General features: G+C 55.2%; 2 protein-coding genes across 5 annotated transcripts; both read right to left on the reverse strand.

Moving 5' to 3' along the window:
• Positions 1-436: 436 nt before the first annotated feature.
• On the reverse strand, positions 437-6,884 carry SLC22A17 (solute carrier family 22 member 17; the record flags this gene model as incomplete). The annotated part of the gene is made up of 10 exons (XM_038544074.1): positions 437-1,075; positions 1,188-1,299; positions 1,634-1,851; positions 2,012-2,117; positions 2,287-2,432; positions 2,627-2,792; positions 3,401-3,555; positions 5,693-5,796; positions 5,889-6,398; positions 6,564-6,884. Coding segments are annotated over 10 exons (2,127 nt in total), but the record flags the coding sequence as incomplete, so codon positions are not given.
• A 2,066-nt stretch (positions 6,885-8,950) lies between these two features.
• On the reverse strand, positions 8,951-18,213 carry EFS (embryonal Fyn-associated substrate). Of its 4 annotated transcripts, XM_038544219.1 has the most exons (7): positions 17,913-18,208; positions 14,155-14,235; positions 13,957-14,068; positions 13,562-13,702; positions 12,736-13,458; positions 12,283-12,372; positions 8,951-11,154 (listed from the first exon to the last, which is right to left on the reverse strand). In XM_038544219.1, exons 2-7 carry the CDS (start codon positions 14,163-14,165, stop codon positions 10,720-10,722), a joined length of 1,512 nt encoding a protein of 503 aa, XP_038400147.1. In that variant the 5' UTR covers positions 14,166-14,235; positions 17,913-18,208; the 3' UTR covers positions 8,951-10,719. The 4 variants fall into 4 exon arrangements, with proteins under 4 accessions (XP_038400147.1, XP_038400144.1, XP_038400145.1 ...); XM_038544216.1 differs by having other exon boundaries at positions 13,957-14,235; positions 17,913-18,209; XM_038544217.1 differs by lacking the exon at positions 12,283-12,372 and having other exon boundaries at positions 13,957-14,235; positions 17,913-18,213.
• Between the last annotated feature and the right edge of the window lie 596 nt (positions 18,214-18,809).

The following is an 18,809-nucleotide window of genomic DNA, read 5'->3' on the forward strand; positions in this document are numbered from 1 at the left end:
CCCGGGTCTCCAGGATCGCGCCCTGGGCCAAAGGCAGGCGCCAAACCGCTGCGCCACCCAGGGATCCCTAGTTCCTGAACTTTTATGACTAGTTCTGCTTCTCTTTGTTTTGTGAGCTCCCCACCACGCACCTCTAATAAATTCCCCCTTTTAACTTCATTATGGCAGTTTTTATTGCTTGCAATAACAAAAGAACTGTTAATTGATCCAAACACCTACCTTGTGGTGTTGGAAGGACTAAATGGTTAAGTGAAGTTTGTTAAGTGCCTAACCCAGTCTTGAGCAGCATAGCAAGTCATCCGTAAAGGTGGTGGCTGTAAGTTAACAGCGGGGCAAGGCACAGGGAGGTGGGGAGGGAGATTATTACTAATTTTAGTTCCACTCAAAGAAACCTTCCCCCAAGAGACAGGACAACAGAAGGGAGGGAAGTCCAGGCTATGGTATGCTCATTTATTCAAAATGTCTTTATTGAAACAGAATGATAGAGCAAGAAAGAATGAGGTCTGGGAGGATGTCTTTGGGCGCAGGATGATGCCCAGACCTAGTGATTACACTGTGGAGCTCGCTCCCTGTCCCCTGACTCTTGCCAAGGAAGTGAACACAAAGCAGCAGGGAGGAGATGGGGGTGGGGACAGCCCTCTGAGCCCTCCTTGATGGCTGGCGTGAGGTGCCTCTCAGTCTCCTGGGCAGCCCTGCCTTCCTCACCAGTCCTCCCAATCTGTTTGCCAGGGCCTTATGCCACCTTTCAGTATGAGCCAGCCTCCTGCCAGGGTGCTCAGAGGCCACTCAGAGGGCAGGGTTGGGGGTGGCAAGCAGTGGGACATGGTCACAGCGATTGGGGGGTGGCTGCCGCAGCAGGGAAGGCCGGCGGCACAGCTCCCCATCCCGGAGCACCTCGGGCAGGAGCTTGCGCTTGGTCTCCGGCAGAAGCATGATGCTGAGGATGCAGAGGAGGGCACAGGCTGCCAGCACCACATGCTGCAGGAAGGCTCCATGGCCCATGTGGAGGCGCTGAGCTGGGCCACTTAGCCCTCCAAGAGCCCCCAGTGCCATGATCAGACCCAGGCCTCGGCCCCTGGGAGAGAGGGAGGAGGTACTCAGCCTCTAGCTGTGGCTAGCCGACCCTTCTCCAGCAGCCTCCCTGCCTCCCTTAGGCCCCTCCTCAGCCAGAGCAGCACTGCTCTCACCGGACAGTGGTAGGGATGACTTCAGAAGCAAGAAGGGTGCTGAGGATGCCAGCAGCTTGGGAGGAGAAGAGGCCAAGGACAGAGAAGGTGGTGATGGCAGCCTCGTTCAGATCTGGAGGACCAAGGGAGGATGTGAACAGAGGTGAGGAGATCAAGCTCGGTCTAGGTCCTGGCATCATCCCTTTGGCTCTCTGATCCCATGGCTCTCTCTGGTCCCATGGCTCTAGCCAGGTGGGCTCTGGGCATCCACTAATTGATTGGGAGAACAGACAGGGTTGTGTGGCTGGGGGGTGGGGGGTGAGGGGCAGGGAAGGTGGACTGTGGAAGATCTGAGCAGGGTCTGGTCTTGGGAGGCCTATGCCAGGAGCAGTGGCTGATTCTGTCTGGAGCACCTCTGCTGGGGTTCCTTTGCTCAGCCCACACTGTGGGGAAGGGAGGATGCTCACAATCCCACAGGCCCAGCAGGACAAGGGACGCAATGCCAGTGAGGGTCATCGAGAGTAGCAGGATGCCCCGGCGGCCAAATCGGTCCACGGTGACCCCCAGGAAGACGCAGGCCAGGGCTGCTGTGCCGCTGGCTAGTAGGGAACACAGGTAGAAGTCCGATGGGCTCCCTCCTCCTCCCACAGGCTGGTAGCAGTGGCGGATGGCATGGGCAATAAAACTGTGAGAAGGGGGTAAAACAAAGAGGAGTGTCTGAATCCCCATCCACATAGCCTTCCACTGCCCTGGCTGCCCTCTGCAGGGGTCCTCAGGCCTTCCCCACCCAGCCAGCCCCCATTCCAGCTACTGGCCTGGCCCTTGGCTCAGACACCCAGGCTCACTTGGTGAAGCCCAGGATAAGCAGATTTTTCCAGATGTTCCGGTAGTTGAGGAGGGAAGCGAAGGAAAAGGAAGATGTTGCAGGGAGAGGGCAGGTGTTCTCCAGGTCTTTGGGAAAGAGAGAGGAGCTGTCTGTTAGAAGAAACAGCTGAGAACCCAGGGTCATCCCAAATGGGTGGTGGGGACCCTGGGATGTGGCACAGATATAACTATGGAGAGGGTACTATCATGTGTGCATGTGAGGTGTCTATCACCTGTAGGGACCCCTGTCTCTTACCCTGTAGGGCCTCCTGGGCCTCCTCTCCCAACATCTGCCCATGGGGCCGGTTCCGCTCAGCCAGGATCCTCAGCACGGACTGGGCCTCCTCAATCTGTCGCTTCACTATTAGCCACCTTGCAGACTCCAGAAACAGACCAGGCCAGCTAGGGACAGAGTAGGGGTGCACTCTCAGGTCTTCCGTCTCCTGATCCAGGGGTGGGAAACTCCCACCCTGAGGGGCTGGGGCTGGGAAAGGTGGGGACAAGGGGTAGTGGAGAGGAGGAAGGGTCTCCGGGCTAGAGCCAGGCTGGAGGTAGAAGTGGGAATGGCCAGACAACAGGTGGAGGATGATACTAACCCATAAAACAGGAAGAGGATGCAGGGAGCGGTGATCATGCGCTGCAGAAATCGCCAGTCCTTAGAGACAAGGGCCAGGCCCAGGAACAGGAAGTGACCCCCCACCCCCACCAACTCCCCTGCCAGGGCCACCCGAAGCCTCTGGGTTGGGTCGCACAGCTCCAGGCCTAGAGATACAGCAGGGACAGGGAGGAGACGCCAGGGGGGAAGGAGGGATGGGAGAGAGAGGGAAGGAGGGACAGAGAGCGAGGTCAGACCCTGAGTGGAGGCTGCAGCCATCACCTCCCACAGACTAACCTCAGAATGGCAAAGAGTGGAGAGACTGTTCAGTCCTCTCTCTTCTCCTGCTCAAACCTAGGAGGACTCAAGGGTCAGAGTCCCTGGTGAGTGAGTGTTCGGCATTCCTACTTTACAGTCCCTCTCACATCAGACTTTTTATCTGACCTGCATTATCAATGCTTGTCCAACCGCATACAGCTACTCAGGATTTCATTTTTAAATGAGGCACCATTCCCTGACAACAGTGAGTCAAGGGCAAGGAAGGCCTTAAAGATGGGGGGGGGGGGGGGTGTTCAGGAAGAGGGGTGTGGAGAGAAGCAAAGTCCCTGGATCCTTCAAAGGCTAGGGCAGAAAGATAGCTGAGATCCTGGACAGCTGAAATTTGGGGCTGAGAAGAGACTGAGGGGGCTCTAGGGGGGGAAGTGGGAACAGCCTGTGTATACAGACAGGCAGGCATGGGCCTCAAGGGAAGGACATCTGGGAAGTTGCCACTCACGCATCAGGTAGACACCAAGGTCAACTCCGGCAAGCAGAAAGCCCAGGAGGAATCGGAGGGCCATGACACCTGTGGAGGAGCCTGCGGCAGCCCCTCCCACTCCACAGGGCCCCACCAGCCCCAAAGTCAGCAGCACAATCCCTCGACGGCCGAACCTGGAAAGTGGGAAGGGCCTCTGGTCACCCAGACTCCCTGGAAAAGGAGTTGCCGGGTAGGACCCAGCTGCCCACTTCAAAGCTGGAGGTATGAGGATGAGGCCCCGGGGTAAAAAGTTGGACTGGGGCTGGAGAAGATGGGAAGGGATGGGGACCATGGGTAATTGATGTCTGGCTACTGGGCACTGGAGTGTAGCTCTGTAGCTATGCAGGGGATTGACTCTTGTGGATGAGGCTGTTGGTCAGAGACGAGAGCATGGAAGTGAGACCAGCCATTAAAGGAGATTAGATATTGCTTGGGGGACATGGAACCAGTGATCCTTGGGGATAGAGCTATTGGCTATTGGAGATAGAACTTGTCTTGCTCAGACTGGTCAGAGGAGATGAAGTCATTGATATATGGAGTTGGAACTATAGATCTAGGAAGGCGAGGTCATTGGCTACTTATACATGGGGATGGTATTAGTCAGTGAAGACACAGCTATTGACCTTAGGGACTGAATAATTGATTTGGGGGGATGAGGCCATTGTTACATGGGTTGGTTTATGGGTCATTTAATCCATACAGATGTCAGTGGGGATGGGGTCACTTGCCAGAAGATCCACTGATCCATGAGAATAGAACTATTTGTTAACCCATGGGGTAAAACTATTGATCAATGGGGATGATCATTAATCTTTGAAGACTGGACAAATGATCTTTGGGGATAAGGCAATTGATTCATGAAGTGGGGACATTAGTTCTTGGGTGGATGGAGCTATTGGTCAATGAGGAATGAATCTACGGGGATATAAATCCACAAAGATAATCAATAAGCTGGCAGTGAGACCAGGGAAGCTGAGACTATTGGTCAGCAATGGTGCTTACTGACTATGAGTCAATGAGGACAGGGCTACCGATCCTTGGAGGCTGAGCTACTGATCTTTGAGAATAGGACCACTGATCTGTAGGGATGAAGATAGGGGTCACTGATCATTGAGAAGGGGGGCTGATCCTTGAGAGTGAAACTACTGCCCCAATACAATGGGGTCATTTTTCCATGGAGATGAACTTATTGGTTAATGAAGCTAAGGCTATTGAATTTAGGAGACTGAATTATTGGTTTTTGGGGATGAGGGTATTATTCCATAGGAATGATGCTCTTGGTCTGTGGGAATGAGACCACTAATGCATGATGAGAATGGGCTGTTGACGTGTGGTTTTAGGAACATTTTTCCAACAGGTGTGTGGCTATTGGGCAGTGAGGGCATATTGATTTTGGCATTACTGAATGTTGTGTTGCCTTTGACCTATGGGAGTTGAGCTATTAATCCATTTGGATGGGACTGTAGATGGATGGAGATGAGTCTAATAATCCATGATGATGGTCAGTGGAGATGGAGCACCTGGTCAGTGGATGGTATCAGGAACCACAGGAATTGGGAGTTTTGATCCCAGGGGAGAGCTACTGGTTGGCAGGGATAAGTTGTTGGTCTTTGAGATAAGGCCATTGATTCATGCGAATTGGGCTTTTGATCTGAGAGGATCTAAGAGCATTGAAGACCATGAGGATGAGACTATTAATCTCTGGGGGGGGGGGTACTATTATGATTATTGGTCTTTGGGGTGGAGTCATTTGTAGTGTTGAACTATATAGGTCAGTGGGAATGCGGCTTTTGATATTTAGGAATTAGCATACTGATCTGTAGGAATAACACCATTAAGATGAAGCCCATTGTGTAGATGGGGCTATTACTGGGTATGAGTCTATGAATCTATGAGGGTACAGAGGAGGTGGTTAGTGATGACAGGGACAATAGAGGACGAGCTAGGACTTTTGATCTGTAAAGGTAGGAGTTTTAGTCAGTGGGGATGGGGCTATCATCTTTGGAGATGAGCCACTGATCCATGGATATGGGGATGGCTAATGGGTGGTATTATTCTCTTGTGCAGAAGAGGTATGGAAGGAGTATTTCTTGATGGGGAGTGAAGTGAAGGTGAGACAGGGCTGGGGCTGCAGATCATTAAACAGAAGAAGTCCAGAAGACTGCAGAGTCCAGTGAATCCTCTTCGGCCTCCTGTTAAGGCCACCTGCCTGGGCTAGCCACCCTAGCGTCCCCTTCTCTCTACCCGCCCTGTCCCCACAGCAGCCCTCACCTGTCCGCAGGGTAGCCCAGGAACAGATAGCCGGAGGCAAAGCCCAGGATGAAGAGGATCTGCTCCAGGATCACCTGCCAGCCCAGGTCACACACTAGATCCCACTGGGGATGTGAGAGGGATATAGCCGGCGTCAGGCCCTATGCTCCCCTCTCTTGGCCCACCCCCAGACCCGCGGCCCGGCAGGCCGCCTCACCTGGCCGATGGCGTTGGTGGTGAGCACCGGCAACCCGTTATAGTCCCAGTCCTTGAGACAATGGTTGAAGTCCGGGGGGGCAAAGCCGCTGCACGAGGGGTCCGTACTGGTGACGACGCGGCTGGCAGCGCTGGCTGCTAGGGCCGCGCTGGTGACGCTGACGCCGCTGGCGTTGGGGGTCTGCTCCCAGCCAGAGGCGTTGGGGGCAAAGCCCCCGTAGTGGCAATGCAGTGGGGGCGCCAGGGTGAAGATGGGGTCCGAGGCCAGGCCCAGCGCCACGAAGAGCACGGGCAAGCAGCAGAGGCCGAGCTGCAGCTGCTGGCCGCCGCCCAGCGCCCCCACCTGGGCGAGCAGCGCTTCAAAGCTGAGGGGGCCGGGGGGCACGGCCAGCGACAGGCTGCTGCCCAAGCCGTCGCCGCCCGCGTCGCCCTCCCCCTCCCGCTCGCGCTCGCGCTCGCGCTCACCCTGCAGCTGCTCCGTGGGCACCGCATCTCCGAGGGTCCCGACCTGCTGGGGGGCGGGGGGCACAAGGGTGAAGCGGAGAAGCGGGGAAAGCCGCAGAGCAAGGGAGGAGGGCGGGCGCGCAGCGGGCGTCAGGGGCGGGGGCGCGGGAGCAGGACGCCAGGCGCGGGCGCGGGGGGATGATGGCGTAGCCCCCAGGGCGCGGGCACTTACTCCGTTGGAGCTGGGGGTGATCTCCACAGTGCTGTCGATTTTGCTGCCGCCCCCGCCATTGGGCTCGGGGGTCCCGGTGGCCACCCGGGGAGCCAGCTTGCCGACCGCAGGGGCCCCGCCGGCCCTCACCGAAAGGATGCGCTGCGCTCTGGCCCGGTGGGGCGCCGGATGCGCGGACTCAGCGGCCGGAGAGACCCGGCTCCGCAGCTCTGCAGCCGCGGGCGCCTCCTTCGTCTCTGCGATCTCGGCGCGGCTTTCCCCTCCCCTTCCTCCAGACTCTCCTCCCCTTCCCACGTCAGCAGAACCTTCGGTCCAGACTCTTCGTCAGAGGCAGGAAGGGGGGCCAGGGCCCAGGGGCTCTGTCTCTGTTCCCTGGGTCTGCAGGTCATTGCGGTAAAAAGGAAAGAAAGCTGAAGGATAGCAGCTATCCAGGCAGTTGCCAGAGATTCCGTCTTTGCTTCCAATTCCTCCTCATCCATCCATCCATCTTCCCATCCATCCACTCATTGTCAGTAAAATTTATTAAGTGTCTATTATGTGCCTGGCCTTGTGCTAGGCTTTGGGGGGTGACAGGATGGACAAGGCCACCTTGGAGTAGCTTACTTGGGGGACAGCTGTGTGTACTGGCATCTACAGTTCAGGGGATGCACACGGAGGGCTGGGTTGGGCCCTGTACGCAGCGCTGGCTGCCATTCTCTAAATAAGACTGCCCTACCCCCACCTCGGTTGAGTCTTTGTCATTTCTCAACATCATTTGGCACTGTTTTGTTTGTTTGTTTGTTTTTGTTTTTCATTTGGCACTGTTGACCACCCTTTCCTCTAAACACTTTCTTTTTTGGCTACTAAATCTCACACATTCATTCTGTTTCTCTAGCTCCTCTTTTCTCCACGCCAGGCTCGTCCTCCTCTTCACCATCATTCAGGGTCTGCAATCCTGAGGCTTGGTCCTGGGTCCCCCTTTCATTTCACCTTGAAATCTCACCCATGCCCATGGCCTCATTCACCCCTGATATAAACGATACAAATCTGATCTCCAGCTCCCACCTCTCTTCTGAGCACAGGATCTCTGAACTTTGGGTGACTCACAGGGACCTCAAACTCCATATATCCAAGACCAAACTTACACTCTTCCCCCTGTAACATGGCAGTCTTCTAGTGCTTCTTTCCCCCCAGTGAATGGTACCCTCATCACTCAACTGTGGCCAGGTGCTCAGGTGACACCCCTTATGATGCCTCCTCCTTACCCCCGTGTCAAATCCTTTACAGAATCCATTTTATTCTCTACAAGTTCTCAGATACTCTGCTTCTCTACATCACTACCACCACTAGTCAAGCTACCTGTTGCCCAGGACTCTTGAGCCTCCTATCTGGTGTTCTGCATCTGCTTCATTTCCGCCCCCTTCCCCATCTGTATTTCTAGTGCAGATGGAGTGATTTTCAAAATGCAGATCTATTCACCTCCCTTTTCTGCTTAACAGACTTCAATGGCTTCTCCTCTTCAACAAGGGAAATGCTAATATTCCAGAAGCCTCACATATGGTTCTACATGCTGGATCCCATACTCCCTGGTGCTCCACCTTGCTTCTCTCCCCAGACTGCACTCATTACACTGGCCTTCTTTCATTCAGTTTTCCCAATGCCATAGGGCCCTTGCACAACTTGGTCTTTATGCCTTGAAGGTTTCTCCTCCCTTAGTCAAGTTCTCATCCTTCAGCTCAAGCATACCCACCTCAGAGGAGCCTTCCCTAACCCCTAGAATTGCTACTCAGAGTGATTTACAGACCAGTGCTCCCATGTCATCCAAGAGCTTGTTAGAAATGCAGAATCCAAGCCCTTGAATCATAATCTTCCTTTTAACCAGATCCCTAGGTATATGTACATTCAAGTTAAAGACACACTTCTCTAAAAGATTTAATATCTATTAGGTATTTAATATCTATTTTCTAGTCTAAGGTTAAGGACTAGAAAGGAGCGTCCTGTTAGTCTCACCCGGGAAATCGATTGCCTCTTCTCTCCACTGCACAATACACTTCCAATTTGTCTCCTCTGTTCAGATATTTTCCAAATACGGGAGCTCTAATATGTTAAGCAGCTTCCCACTGCTCCCCTACCCCAAATCATTTCAGTATCTCTTTAGGATTTATTTTGGTGCTGTCACAGCCAACGTTCCTTGGGTATTTGTTTGTCTGTGTCCTTGTGTCTGTCCTGGAATTATTATTTTTAAAAATATTTTATTTATTCACGAGACACACACGGAGAGGCAGACACAGGCAGAGGGAGAATCAGGCTCCCCACAGGGATCCCCGATGCAGGACTTGATCCCGGGACTCCAGGGATCAACCACTGACCCACCCAGGCATCCTGTCCTGGAGTTAGACATAATAAACTTTATGTGGCACTGGGCCATTTACAGGCATTTTATTGTTATGGCCTCACAATCCTGTGAGACCATTATGATCATCCTCTTATTAAAGATAAAGCCTGGACTCAAAGGGACTGACAAGATTTACTTGCAGATAGGCACAAGGCAGATCTGGGACTTGCACTGAAACCTCTATTTCCAGGTTGATCTCTTGACATTCTTTTTGGGAGATGATGAAAAATAGCTCTGATATAAATCTTCAACACCCAAGGGTAAGTTTGGGTGACTCCAGAATCTGGAAGTGAATTTTCTTTGAGTGAAATGAGAAAGAAGGAACCCAAAATGGAGAAGGCAAATGCAGAGTGGGGCAAGAGACTCAGATTGTGATTGAAGTTTGGGGAGCCTCTAATCCAGTCACAGTGCCAAGGTGTCATCTGGGGAAAGCAGAGATGAAGCAATGGATCGGTGGCTTGGACTTCTTCCTGTGGTAAGTGCCTGGAGTGATCTTCCATCTAAGCCATGGCTTGTCAATTTCACCAAAGCTTGAGGACTATGGACTAATGACACATTGCATTCATTTGGCCCCTCAGCTCCTTCAGAAGGATGGTCAGCAGGAGGCCTGGGAAGGGGGATTTAAGGGGCCAGACCTTCTTGGGTTAACATAAGAGAGGGCACCCATAAGGAGAGGTTAGCCAGCAGCACTTTCCAGTTGGCCAGAGTGCTCCTGTGGCGCTAAGCTGAAGACAGACCTTTACTGGGGTGATCTCTTCAGCATGGCACCTTTCAAGGTTCTCGTGAGGCCAATCTCTCCACACGTGCACCTCTCTAATGATATCGTGTGATGATGAAGTCTTGGAGGAAAGGCCACCAGTCAGTAATAAGTGTCTGCCTTCTGGCAATGCTGGTTCTCAGACTCTCTTTGGGGCTCTTATCCCTGTGCCCTCAGCTATCACCTCTCAACCATCCTGTCCAAAGTCCTTCAACAGCCTCTCCCTCAACCAGTTAGTCCCTCACATCACCCTGTTTATTTTGTTATTTACTTATTTTAACTGACTCGGTTATATTCACCCCACTCCACAATGTACCCTCAGGACTGTGCTCGGCACATCATGGGAGCTGAAGCCCGCCGAATGAATAGTTGTTGAAAATAAGAGCAAAACCTCCCCCCAAACCCAAGGACATTCTGTCCACAGTGTGTGTCCTGTAGGTTTGGCCAAGGGGCATCAGGCCCGGCCCCTTCCCCGAGCACCCAAGAAGCAGAATCAGAGAACCAGAGAGCAGGGCTTACTGAGGCCCCACTCCGTCCTGCCTCCTGGGGGGAGGAGCCTTCTGGCCTCTCCCAGACCTCCACCTTCTGCGCAGTCAACGTCCTGCCCTCAGCCTCAGCTAACAGTGAGGTGCTGATGTTTTAGAGCCAAGAACCAGGACAAGACAGGGGTTCCAAGTGACCCAAGGTTTCAGTCACCTGATTTCTGTGGGGCCAAGTTTCCAGAGGTGGGTGGCAGTGTTGTGACCAAGAACCTCCACCCCAGGCCGAGGGAAGAGACCAGTTCCTCCCTGCCCCAAAGGGCCCGGCACCTGCCCCTGACAAAGCAGGGAATAATATTAAATATAAATAATTTATACAAAACGGCTCGTACAAAAAGCTGTGGGAGGGGGAGGGACATCTCTGTGAGAGACTGAGAAGACCGGAAAGATGGCCCCACCTCTCCTGGTCCCTAAAACAGAGCTCTCTGGCTGCCCAAGGCCCAAAAGGGGTAGGCAGGAGAGGGGCAGAGCAGGGCCGAGGGGCCCTCAGGGGGCCAGGCTGGAGAGCAGAGTGGTGAATTGCAAGGCCTGCCCGGCCAGCTCTGCCACGCGCTGTGCCAGTTCTTGGGCCGCAGGGTGGGACGGGTAGCCCAGGGCGGCCCCCTTGACAGCCAGCACGGCGGCCCGCAGTGCCTGGCCCAGCGCCGTACCTGCAGCCCCGACCTGCGCTCGCAGAGGGGCGGAGGCTGCCAGCCGGCCCAGAGTGTCCCCAACAAACACCAGGCGGTGAGCGGCCACCACTACCCGCTTGCCATGGGGCACGAAGAGGCGTGGGGGCTGGTTGGCCTGGGTGCTGGCCATCAGGGCCGCCACGGCTGCCTGCAGTGCTGAGTAGTGGCTCTGGCACTGCCCTGCGTAGAAGTGCAGGAGCTGCAGATCTCCGGTGGGCAGATCCAGTGGCTCCCCTGGGGACAGGGCCTCCTGAGGGTGAGAGGAGTGGTTGGCGGGCAGGTTCTCAATAGTGCTACTTTTACAATCGCTTCCTCCCTCCCCCCTCCTCCCCCCTTCCCTTCCTTTGCTCCCCATTCCTTCTTTTTTACCTGGGCTCTTCCCTCTGCCCATCAGAAAATCTAAATTCTCATTGCCTGTGGCAGAAAGTGCCCGGAGTCTATGTCAGATCAATCTGGATTCAAACTATTGCCAACGAATCTCTGAACTTGTTTCCTTATCTCTAAAATGGGGAGGTCCAGTATCAACGTGAACCACATGTGTAATAGAATTTTTTCTAGTAGCCATGTTAAAAAAAGTAAAAAGATCTAACTCCAGATATAAAAAGTGTTATAATTTCAACATGTAATCAATATAAAAATTACTGACTTTTTTTCATATTAAGTCTGCAAAATCTGATGTGTGGTTTCTATTTACAGGGCCTTTCAATTCAGACAAGCCACATTTCCAGTGCTCAATAGCCGTGTGTGGCCAGCGGCTGCCCATATTGAGTAGTCAGTTCTAGTCTCCGCCTCCCAAGGCTGCAGGGCAGTTAATGCCACGGGATGAAGGGGCTTAGAACAGAACGTCGCACACCACGAGCACTGTATGGGTACTAACGGTGGCTGTGATTAGTGCTGACACATGCGATGCACTTGGCACAGGGTCTGCACTTGGTAACTACCCGATAAACCGTAGCTACTATACTGAGGACCATTCTAGACAGTCCAGGAGACCACCTCACTTTTCCCAAGGCCCAGAGAGATTAACTGGTGACTTCAGGGCTCCTGGCTTCTTACTGGTGGAGCTGGGATTAGAAGCCAGGTCTCTTAGGAACCCAGGAATTCAGTTGGAAGGAGCCTCGGAAGGCCCCCCGCCCAGCTCTGACCCACAGTCCAAAATTCTCTCTGCTTCCCTGGCTGCTTGGTTTTCTAATTCCTCTCCAACACATTCTTTCCCCGCTTTCTGAATTCCTGATATCCTTTCCCAGGTTCCTGCTGAATTCTCACTCCTCTCAACTGCAGCTCCGCCTCACTGAGTTCTTATCCCCATCCTAATCTCTCTCCCTGGCTGGTTCCTCCTCCCTGTCCCCCTTCTCCAGGGCCATCTGCACAGGGTTACCTGCTGCTCTGGTGGCCCCCTCTCCAGCAGTTCAGGATCCCCTGGGAAGGCTTTATCCAGGGGCCTAGATCCCTGAGCTTTATCCATGCCCTGTGGGAGGGATCAGGGTCTCAGTGCAGGGGTGGGGGAGCAGGGCAGGTGGCCCCCAATCTTATTCCTGGCCCCTCCTCTCCCTTCCCCAGGTCTCTCCCGCCATCAGAGGTTGCAGTCCCTTGAGAGTTGAGTTCTGGTGGGAGGGTCAGATGGCTTGCGGACCTCAGGCTGGGTTTAGGAGTGTGGCCCTGCTACAAGTGATAGGGCCTAGTACTGGGGTCCCAGGGCATAGGGTGAAGGGCTAGTGGAGAGAGGAAGGAGGAAAGAAAGGGAGGGTCCCTCTGGGCCCCATGCCTCCTCACTCCTCCCTCTGATTATCTTGGGGTCATTTCTGGTGGGGCTGGTGGGAGATGAGCTCACCTTCAGGTGGACATAGTCGTACTCCTCGGCCATTGGGATGCCCTCATACTCATTGCGGTGTCCTGCTGGATCGTCCTCTACCTCCTCACTCATTGGATCCCCCTCAGCCTTGGGGCCCCCATAGCCAGGCAGGCGGGGTGGGGGTGGGGGTAGAGGCCGGTCCTGGATGCTGCCTTTCCGGCCCGGTGCAGGAGATGGAGCTGGGGAAGGGCTGGGGGCCTCAGAGACAGGCAGGGCAGGCAGAGGGCGACGGGATAGGCTCTCAGCTGAGGGTAAGCGGGGCCTGTGTGGGAGTGGGGGGCTTCTGGCCAGAAGCAGGGCCAAGGTGTCCAGGTCATTGGAGGCCGAGGCTCCTGGGGGCTCTGGAGAAGGAGGTGCCTCTGGGCCCAGCAGGGGCACATCGTAGATGCCCTCATCAGTGCCTCCACATTCCCCATCTGCTAGCAGTTCCTCTGGCGCTTCGTACAGATTGAGCACGGCTGATGCCCGTTTCAGGTTGGAAGGGGCAGCGTAGAGGGGGGGCTCTGGTTCCCGGCCCCACTCCCACTCCAGATCCGGTTCCAGCTCTGATGGTGGCTTTGGGGCCAAAGGCACATCATAGGGAGCTTCATCCTCTCCAGGTGACTGCGGGGCAACCAAGGCCAGAGGGCGTGTAAAGGAGGCAGGGGAGTCATAGGGACCACTGGAGGGAACTCGGAGGGCAGCGGGGGGCACGTCATAGACCTGGAGAGGGAGCAGAGTCACCGGTTATCCTCAGACGCAGCACTGGATGCCCACGGAGCCCTCAGTTCCCTGCCCAACACACACGTGGACACCCAGCCCTCACCTCCAAGGCATCTCCGGGGGCAGCCGGTTGGGTCCCACTCCCTCTGGGGATCTTGTAGATGGGATCAGGGGAGGGCGGGCAGGGTCTGGCTGGTGGTCCTAAGGTAGGACAGAGCCGAGCTGGGGGTGGCACCACATATACCTGGGGGGTCAAGGCAAATGGGTGGATCAGGAGTGAAGACCAGGGAAGCCCATAATGTATGCCTTAGAGGAGCTTACACCCCTTCCAGCCCCCACCCTGTACCAATGGGGAAGGGTTGGCAAGCAGGTTTCACATGGCACAGGATCCGTGCAGAGCTGTGGTTTCAGGGATCACCCTGCCCCACTTGGCTGCAGGTACCAGTGGAGGGGAATGGGACTCTTCTGGCTTGGGGTTGGTAGGGCTCCAGCTCTCACCTCCTGGTCCTCATTGCCGTGCTCTGGGGCTGGATATGGTGAGCCAGGCTGGGCTGGGGGCACCTGGGTGAGGCTGGGCTGGGGTGCCGTGCCAGCAGGAAGGAGCTTCACTCTGTTGGCGGGCACAATGCCCTGTTGGCCATGCAGAGAGCAGAGGCACCAGCCGTCTAGCCCACCAGCGCCCTCCCTCTGCAGTACCCGTAGAACATCCCCTCGGCGAAAGGACAGCTCCTGGGGGGACTCAGCGGTGTTGTCGTAGAGTGCCCGGGCCAGCTGGGCCTGGTGGGTGAGGTGGAAGTGGGGAGAGGGGTCTCACACATGTATCAGGTCATCAGGTAGGTCCTGTGCTCAAAATATTACAGAGCTCCCCATTTCCCTCAAGCTAAAAATCTAAACTCCTGACTCAGCTCTTCGTGACTGGGTCCTGCCTTGTCTCCAGCTTCATCCCCTGTACTCTTCCTTTCTATTCCCTGAATTAGAGGAATCCTTTCCCACTTCAGGGCCTTTGCACTTGTGGTTTCCTTGGCCCAGAATGCTCTTGCTCTGACTCATCACCTGACTGGTCCCTTTTCATCCTGTAGTTTTGCTTAAGTGTTTCCTTCTCCAAGAGGTCTTTTCTTCCCTCTTCTCCCCACCCCATTCTGTGTCAGTCTCCACCATTGTTTTCTTCCATCATACTTCACACTATTTGCCTATTTCGTTTCTTAATCTGTTTCTTCCCTTTCCCTGTAAGCTCTGGGAGAACAGGGATGGCTATACTCGTAAGCCCCTACAAAAAGGCTTCACCTGGAATTGAGTCTCAATGAACCTATGTCAAGTGAATTTCCTCCAAGGCCACGAGAAAGCCCTGAGAAGGCCCACCTCCGTCACGTTCCCTGTTTTCCAGGCAGCATCTCCCCACCCCTGTCCCTGCCCCAAGCAGGTTAGACTGAGTGGCAGCAGAGCCCCACCAATTTGAGAGAGCCTGGGAAAAACCCAACACAGATAGTGCCTCGGCAGAAAAAGGAAGAAAAGAAAAACTGAAGCAATTGTTTTATTCTCAGTCTTAGCAAATAAGGTTCTATCAGAGGAAGCAGAAGTTACCATGGAGAGGAGAAGAGTATACACGCTACTGTGTGTGTGTCTGTGTGTGTATAGATGGGTGGCTAGCAGGCCAAGAGCATACATTTATCAGCCTGTTGCCAGTTGTGTCTGGTAGGGACATCTAAGCTTTGTTGCTTCGAGAGTCACCTGCTCAGGTGGTTAGTCACAGATATCAAGTGCAAATTATGTGTCCAGACACTGTGCAAGTCTTTATGCTAATCATCTCATTTCATCTCATCTCATTTAATCTCAAAACATCCTTATGAAGAAGGAGCCATCATTATCCCCATTTGAAAAGGCTAGGACAGAGAGGGTAGGACTCTGCCCGCAACAGAGAGTGGGTGCTGCTGGTGGAGGTGACCTGAACCTCAGGCTGTCTGACCCCAGAGCCCACGCTCTCAAACCCCGCCCCTGCCCCACTGCCTCTCCAAGATCACAAACAGGAGGTTCTACTTTTTTTCTTCTATTAGTAACTTAACCACTTGGTTAAGTATAGTCCATGACTCAAACATGACTCAAGTGCATATGAAGTCTTCATTATACCTAATTTTGCTTTGTCAGTCACCCCTCATAGGGCTCTGGTTCCATGTTGTCCTTTGGTAGAAAAACTTACACCGCTCACAGTATCAAAAAAATATTGTGGTTTGATTCTGCTTGCTAAGTGACTGTGCCTACTGGCAGGATTCCAGGCAGTGATGGTGGAGAGCAAGTGGTTAGGCATCACTGAGCGGGTAATCCATGTTAGCTGGCGAATTCAGGAAAACATCTCAAGCTAAAGATCTCTAGCAGGCTGCATTTGGCCCCCAAGGCCCTGGAGAGGAGGCCCTGCTCAGCCAGCATGAGTACATGTTCCTCTTAATTGGCATTTCCCTGGGGTGGAAAGGTGGTCCAGCCCTCATGGTGTGGGGATTTTAACAACAAACTGGCTTTTCCTTTTGCCTGGTTCCAAACTCATCAAACCATTTTCTGAGTATATTTTGGATTCTAAAAGGATATTGTCCCACAGAAAGAAAACATGCTAACCAGATGGCACAAATTCCTGGTTAATTCAGCACTTTTCTAATTGCAAATTAGAAATTAGTGCTTTGGGGGGCTCCTGGGTGGCTCAGTGAGTTAAGTGTCTGTCTTCGGCTCTGGTCGTGATCTCAAGGTCCTGGGAAAGAGCCCTGCATTGCACTGTCTCCCTGCTCAGCGGGAAGTCTTCTCCTTCTCCCTCTCCCCGTGCCTCTACTCCTGCTCTCTCTCTCAAATAAATAAGTAAATAATGTTAAAAGAAGAAGAAGTAGTAGTAGTGGAAGAAGAAGAAATAATTAGTGCTTTGGATTAGGCAGGGGGACTCAGACCCCGGGCGGAGTCCTGGCTCTCTGTCTTTTTCTAGCTGGGTGACTTTGGGCAGGTTGTTTGACCTTCCCAAGCCTTGGTTTCCTGCTTTGTAGAATTCCATGGCCATATCCAAATATCCATTTCTGGATAATAATAGCACTATCCTTACAGGATTGTCTCGAGGACTGGAAGAGATAATGCATCAGACAACCAGGACAAAGGTTAGGGCCAGCACAGAGGCCAGCACATATTCAATAAATATTAGCTGTTATTAGGATCCTAAGTTTGATTAGTATAAATGCCACCCCCACCTCTAGGTAAAAAGAAAGCTCCTCCTCCTGGGACTACAAAGCCAACCAGCTGACCAGCTAGCTCCTGAGCCAGCATCTTTCCATCAGAGTACCCCCACTATTTTCAGAACCCCCCCCCCGCCCCACCCCAGGCTCTGAGTGAAGATCTTCTCACCATCATACCGATTGAGATATGAGACCAAAGGAGTTTGGTCTTAGAGGGAGTGAAAAACTGAACTTGCCCTTGAGGGGTATGGGAGGATGTCTGGAGCCATGCTTCTCGGCTTGCCAGCCTCATAGGGCTCCTTCCCAGAGTCCCCATTAGGAGGGGACCAGAGAGTAAGCGGCAGCCTTACATTCCTGGGGAATCACAGGGTCTAGGGAAGGGTGGAGAGGGGACAGAATTGCTTGGATCCAGACTATAAGGCATGCTGGACAGAAAGAGGTGGGGCTGTGTGGAGAGCTCCTCCTTGTGTTAAGGTTTGAATTCCGTCCAGTGGGGCCAAACCTCTGAGACAAGCAAGGAACCCAAGCCAGAGTTGCTGATAGACTGATTGATGATGGGTGTGGCCACCTCTGCTCTACCCCCTCCTCAGGGACCCAGCTGAGGGAGTGGCTGCCTTAACTGGGGGGTGGCAGTGGGCCTGACACTCTCTGGGAGGCCTCCTCCCACTGTCCCATCATGCCAGCTGCCTCCTCCCTTTGTCCCCAGTCCCCAGAAAGTGGCCTGAGGCTGGCTGACATCACCTCTCCTCCTCCCTCTATTTTCTCTCTCTCTCCCAGCCTAATCTCCCTCTTTTGCTCTATCTCCCCCCCTCCCTCCATCCTTCCCCTAGAGAAGGGCCTCTTTGGCCTCTCCCACTCTCCAGGAACCACCGCTGTTCCTTCAGCCCCCTCCCAAACTTTTACGTGCCTCCCAGTCACAAGCCCCTGCCAACCACCGGTAGCCATCTGTTCCCTCCCATAAAACAGCAGACAGGCCTGGGGCTGGGCTTGCTCCCTCCCCTCCATCAGGGGTAGCCTCTAGAAAGAAAAAGAGGAGAATGGGGAGGAGGAGGGGAGAAGGTGGAACCTAGACCCACAAGGAGTTCGGGTGGAGAGGGAGAAACGGAAACAAAAGTGGGGGTGAGGGGAGGACACAGCCTTTCGGAGAAAGGGCCCAGGCAAAGAGACAGAGCGAAGGCAGAAATAAAGTGACAGGAGTGCAGGGCAGACCGTGAGGGCCCAAGGCCCGCAGCCTCCTCAGCCCGGTGGACTCACCGACGTGGCTACGGCCATGGCCTTGGCCTCCCGCGCGGCCTGCTCCAGGCCGAGCTCGGTTTCGCTGACTTCAGCAGCGGCCGCCCCGGACCATGGAGGCGGCCCCCGGCTGCGGCGCCTGAGTCGTGGCCTCCGCGGAGGTTGGAGGAGGAGAAAGAAAACCCACAAAACTCCCCAGATGGGAGGCAGCTTGGCAGGGCAGGAGGAGGAGCGGGGCGGGCCGGGGCGTCGCTGCGGGACCTCATCCAAGGGCGCGCGCTCCGGGCCGTCCCGGGGGCCGCGGGTGGGCCAGGCCCCCGAGCTGCGTGCCCTAGGCCGCGGTCGGCCCCCGGGGCCGCAGGGGCGAGGGCTCCCTCCCGGGGCCGCGCTCGACGCCTCGCCGGGCCGCCCGGGGCCGCCCCGAGCGCCGGGAGAAGCCGCCGGGGCGGTTGGGCCGGACGGGCGAGTTCAGGGGCCAACCCTCCCCACCCGGGGGCCGCTGCCGAGAGCGGGGCGCCCAGGGCGGCGGGCGGGGCGGCCCCAGCTGCGAGGGCGTGGGGCGAGCGCGCCCCGAGACGTTCGCCCTTTTCAGACTCGCCCGGGTTGGCACCCAAGGCCCCGGGGCGCGTGGCCGGGGGGCGGCGTCGCCCAGGTGGCTGCGCCCGGCCCAGACACGCGCACCCCGGCGGCCAGGCACGGTCACCCTCCGCACGCCCGGGGCCCTGGGGCCGCGACGGCACCTCGCTCCCCGCACGCGGGCTCGGCCCGAAGGGGCGCGACGGCCTTCCCCACGCCGCGGCCCGGCCCCCGCGCGCCGCCGCCCCCGGCCCGCCCGCGCACCCTCCGCAGGGCCCCTCGGCGCGCCCCGGAGCTCGGGGCAGCTCCCGGGATCTCTGGGGACGGAGAGAAAGGCCACGG

The sequence above is a fragment of the Canis lupus genome, chromosome 8 (assembly GCF_011100685.1).
Source record: "Canis lupus familiaris isolate Mischka breed German Shepherd chromosome 8, alternate assembly UU_Cfam_GSD_1.0, whole genome shotgun sequence".
Taxonomy (NCBI): Eukaryota; Metazoa; Chordata; class Mammalia; order Carnivora; family Canidae; genus Canis; species Canis lupus.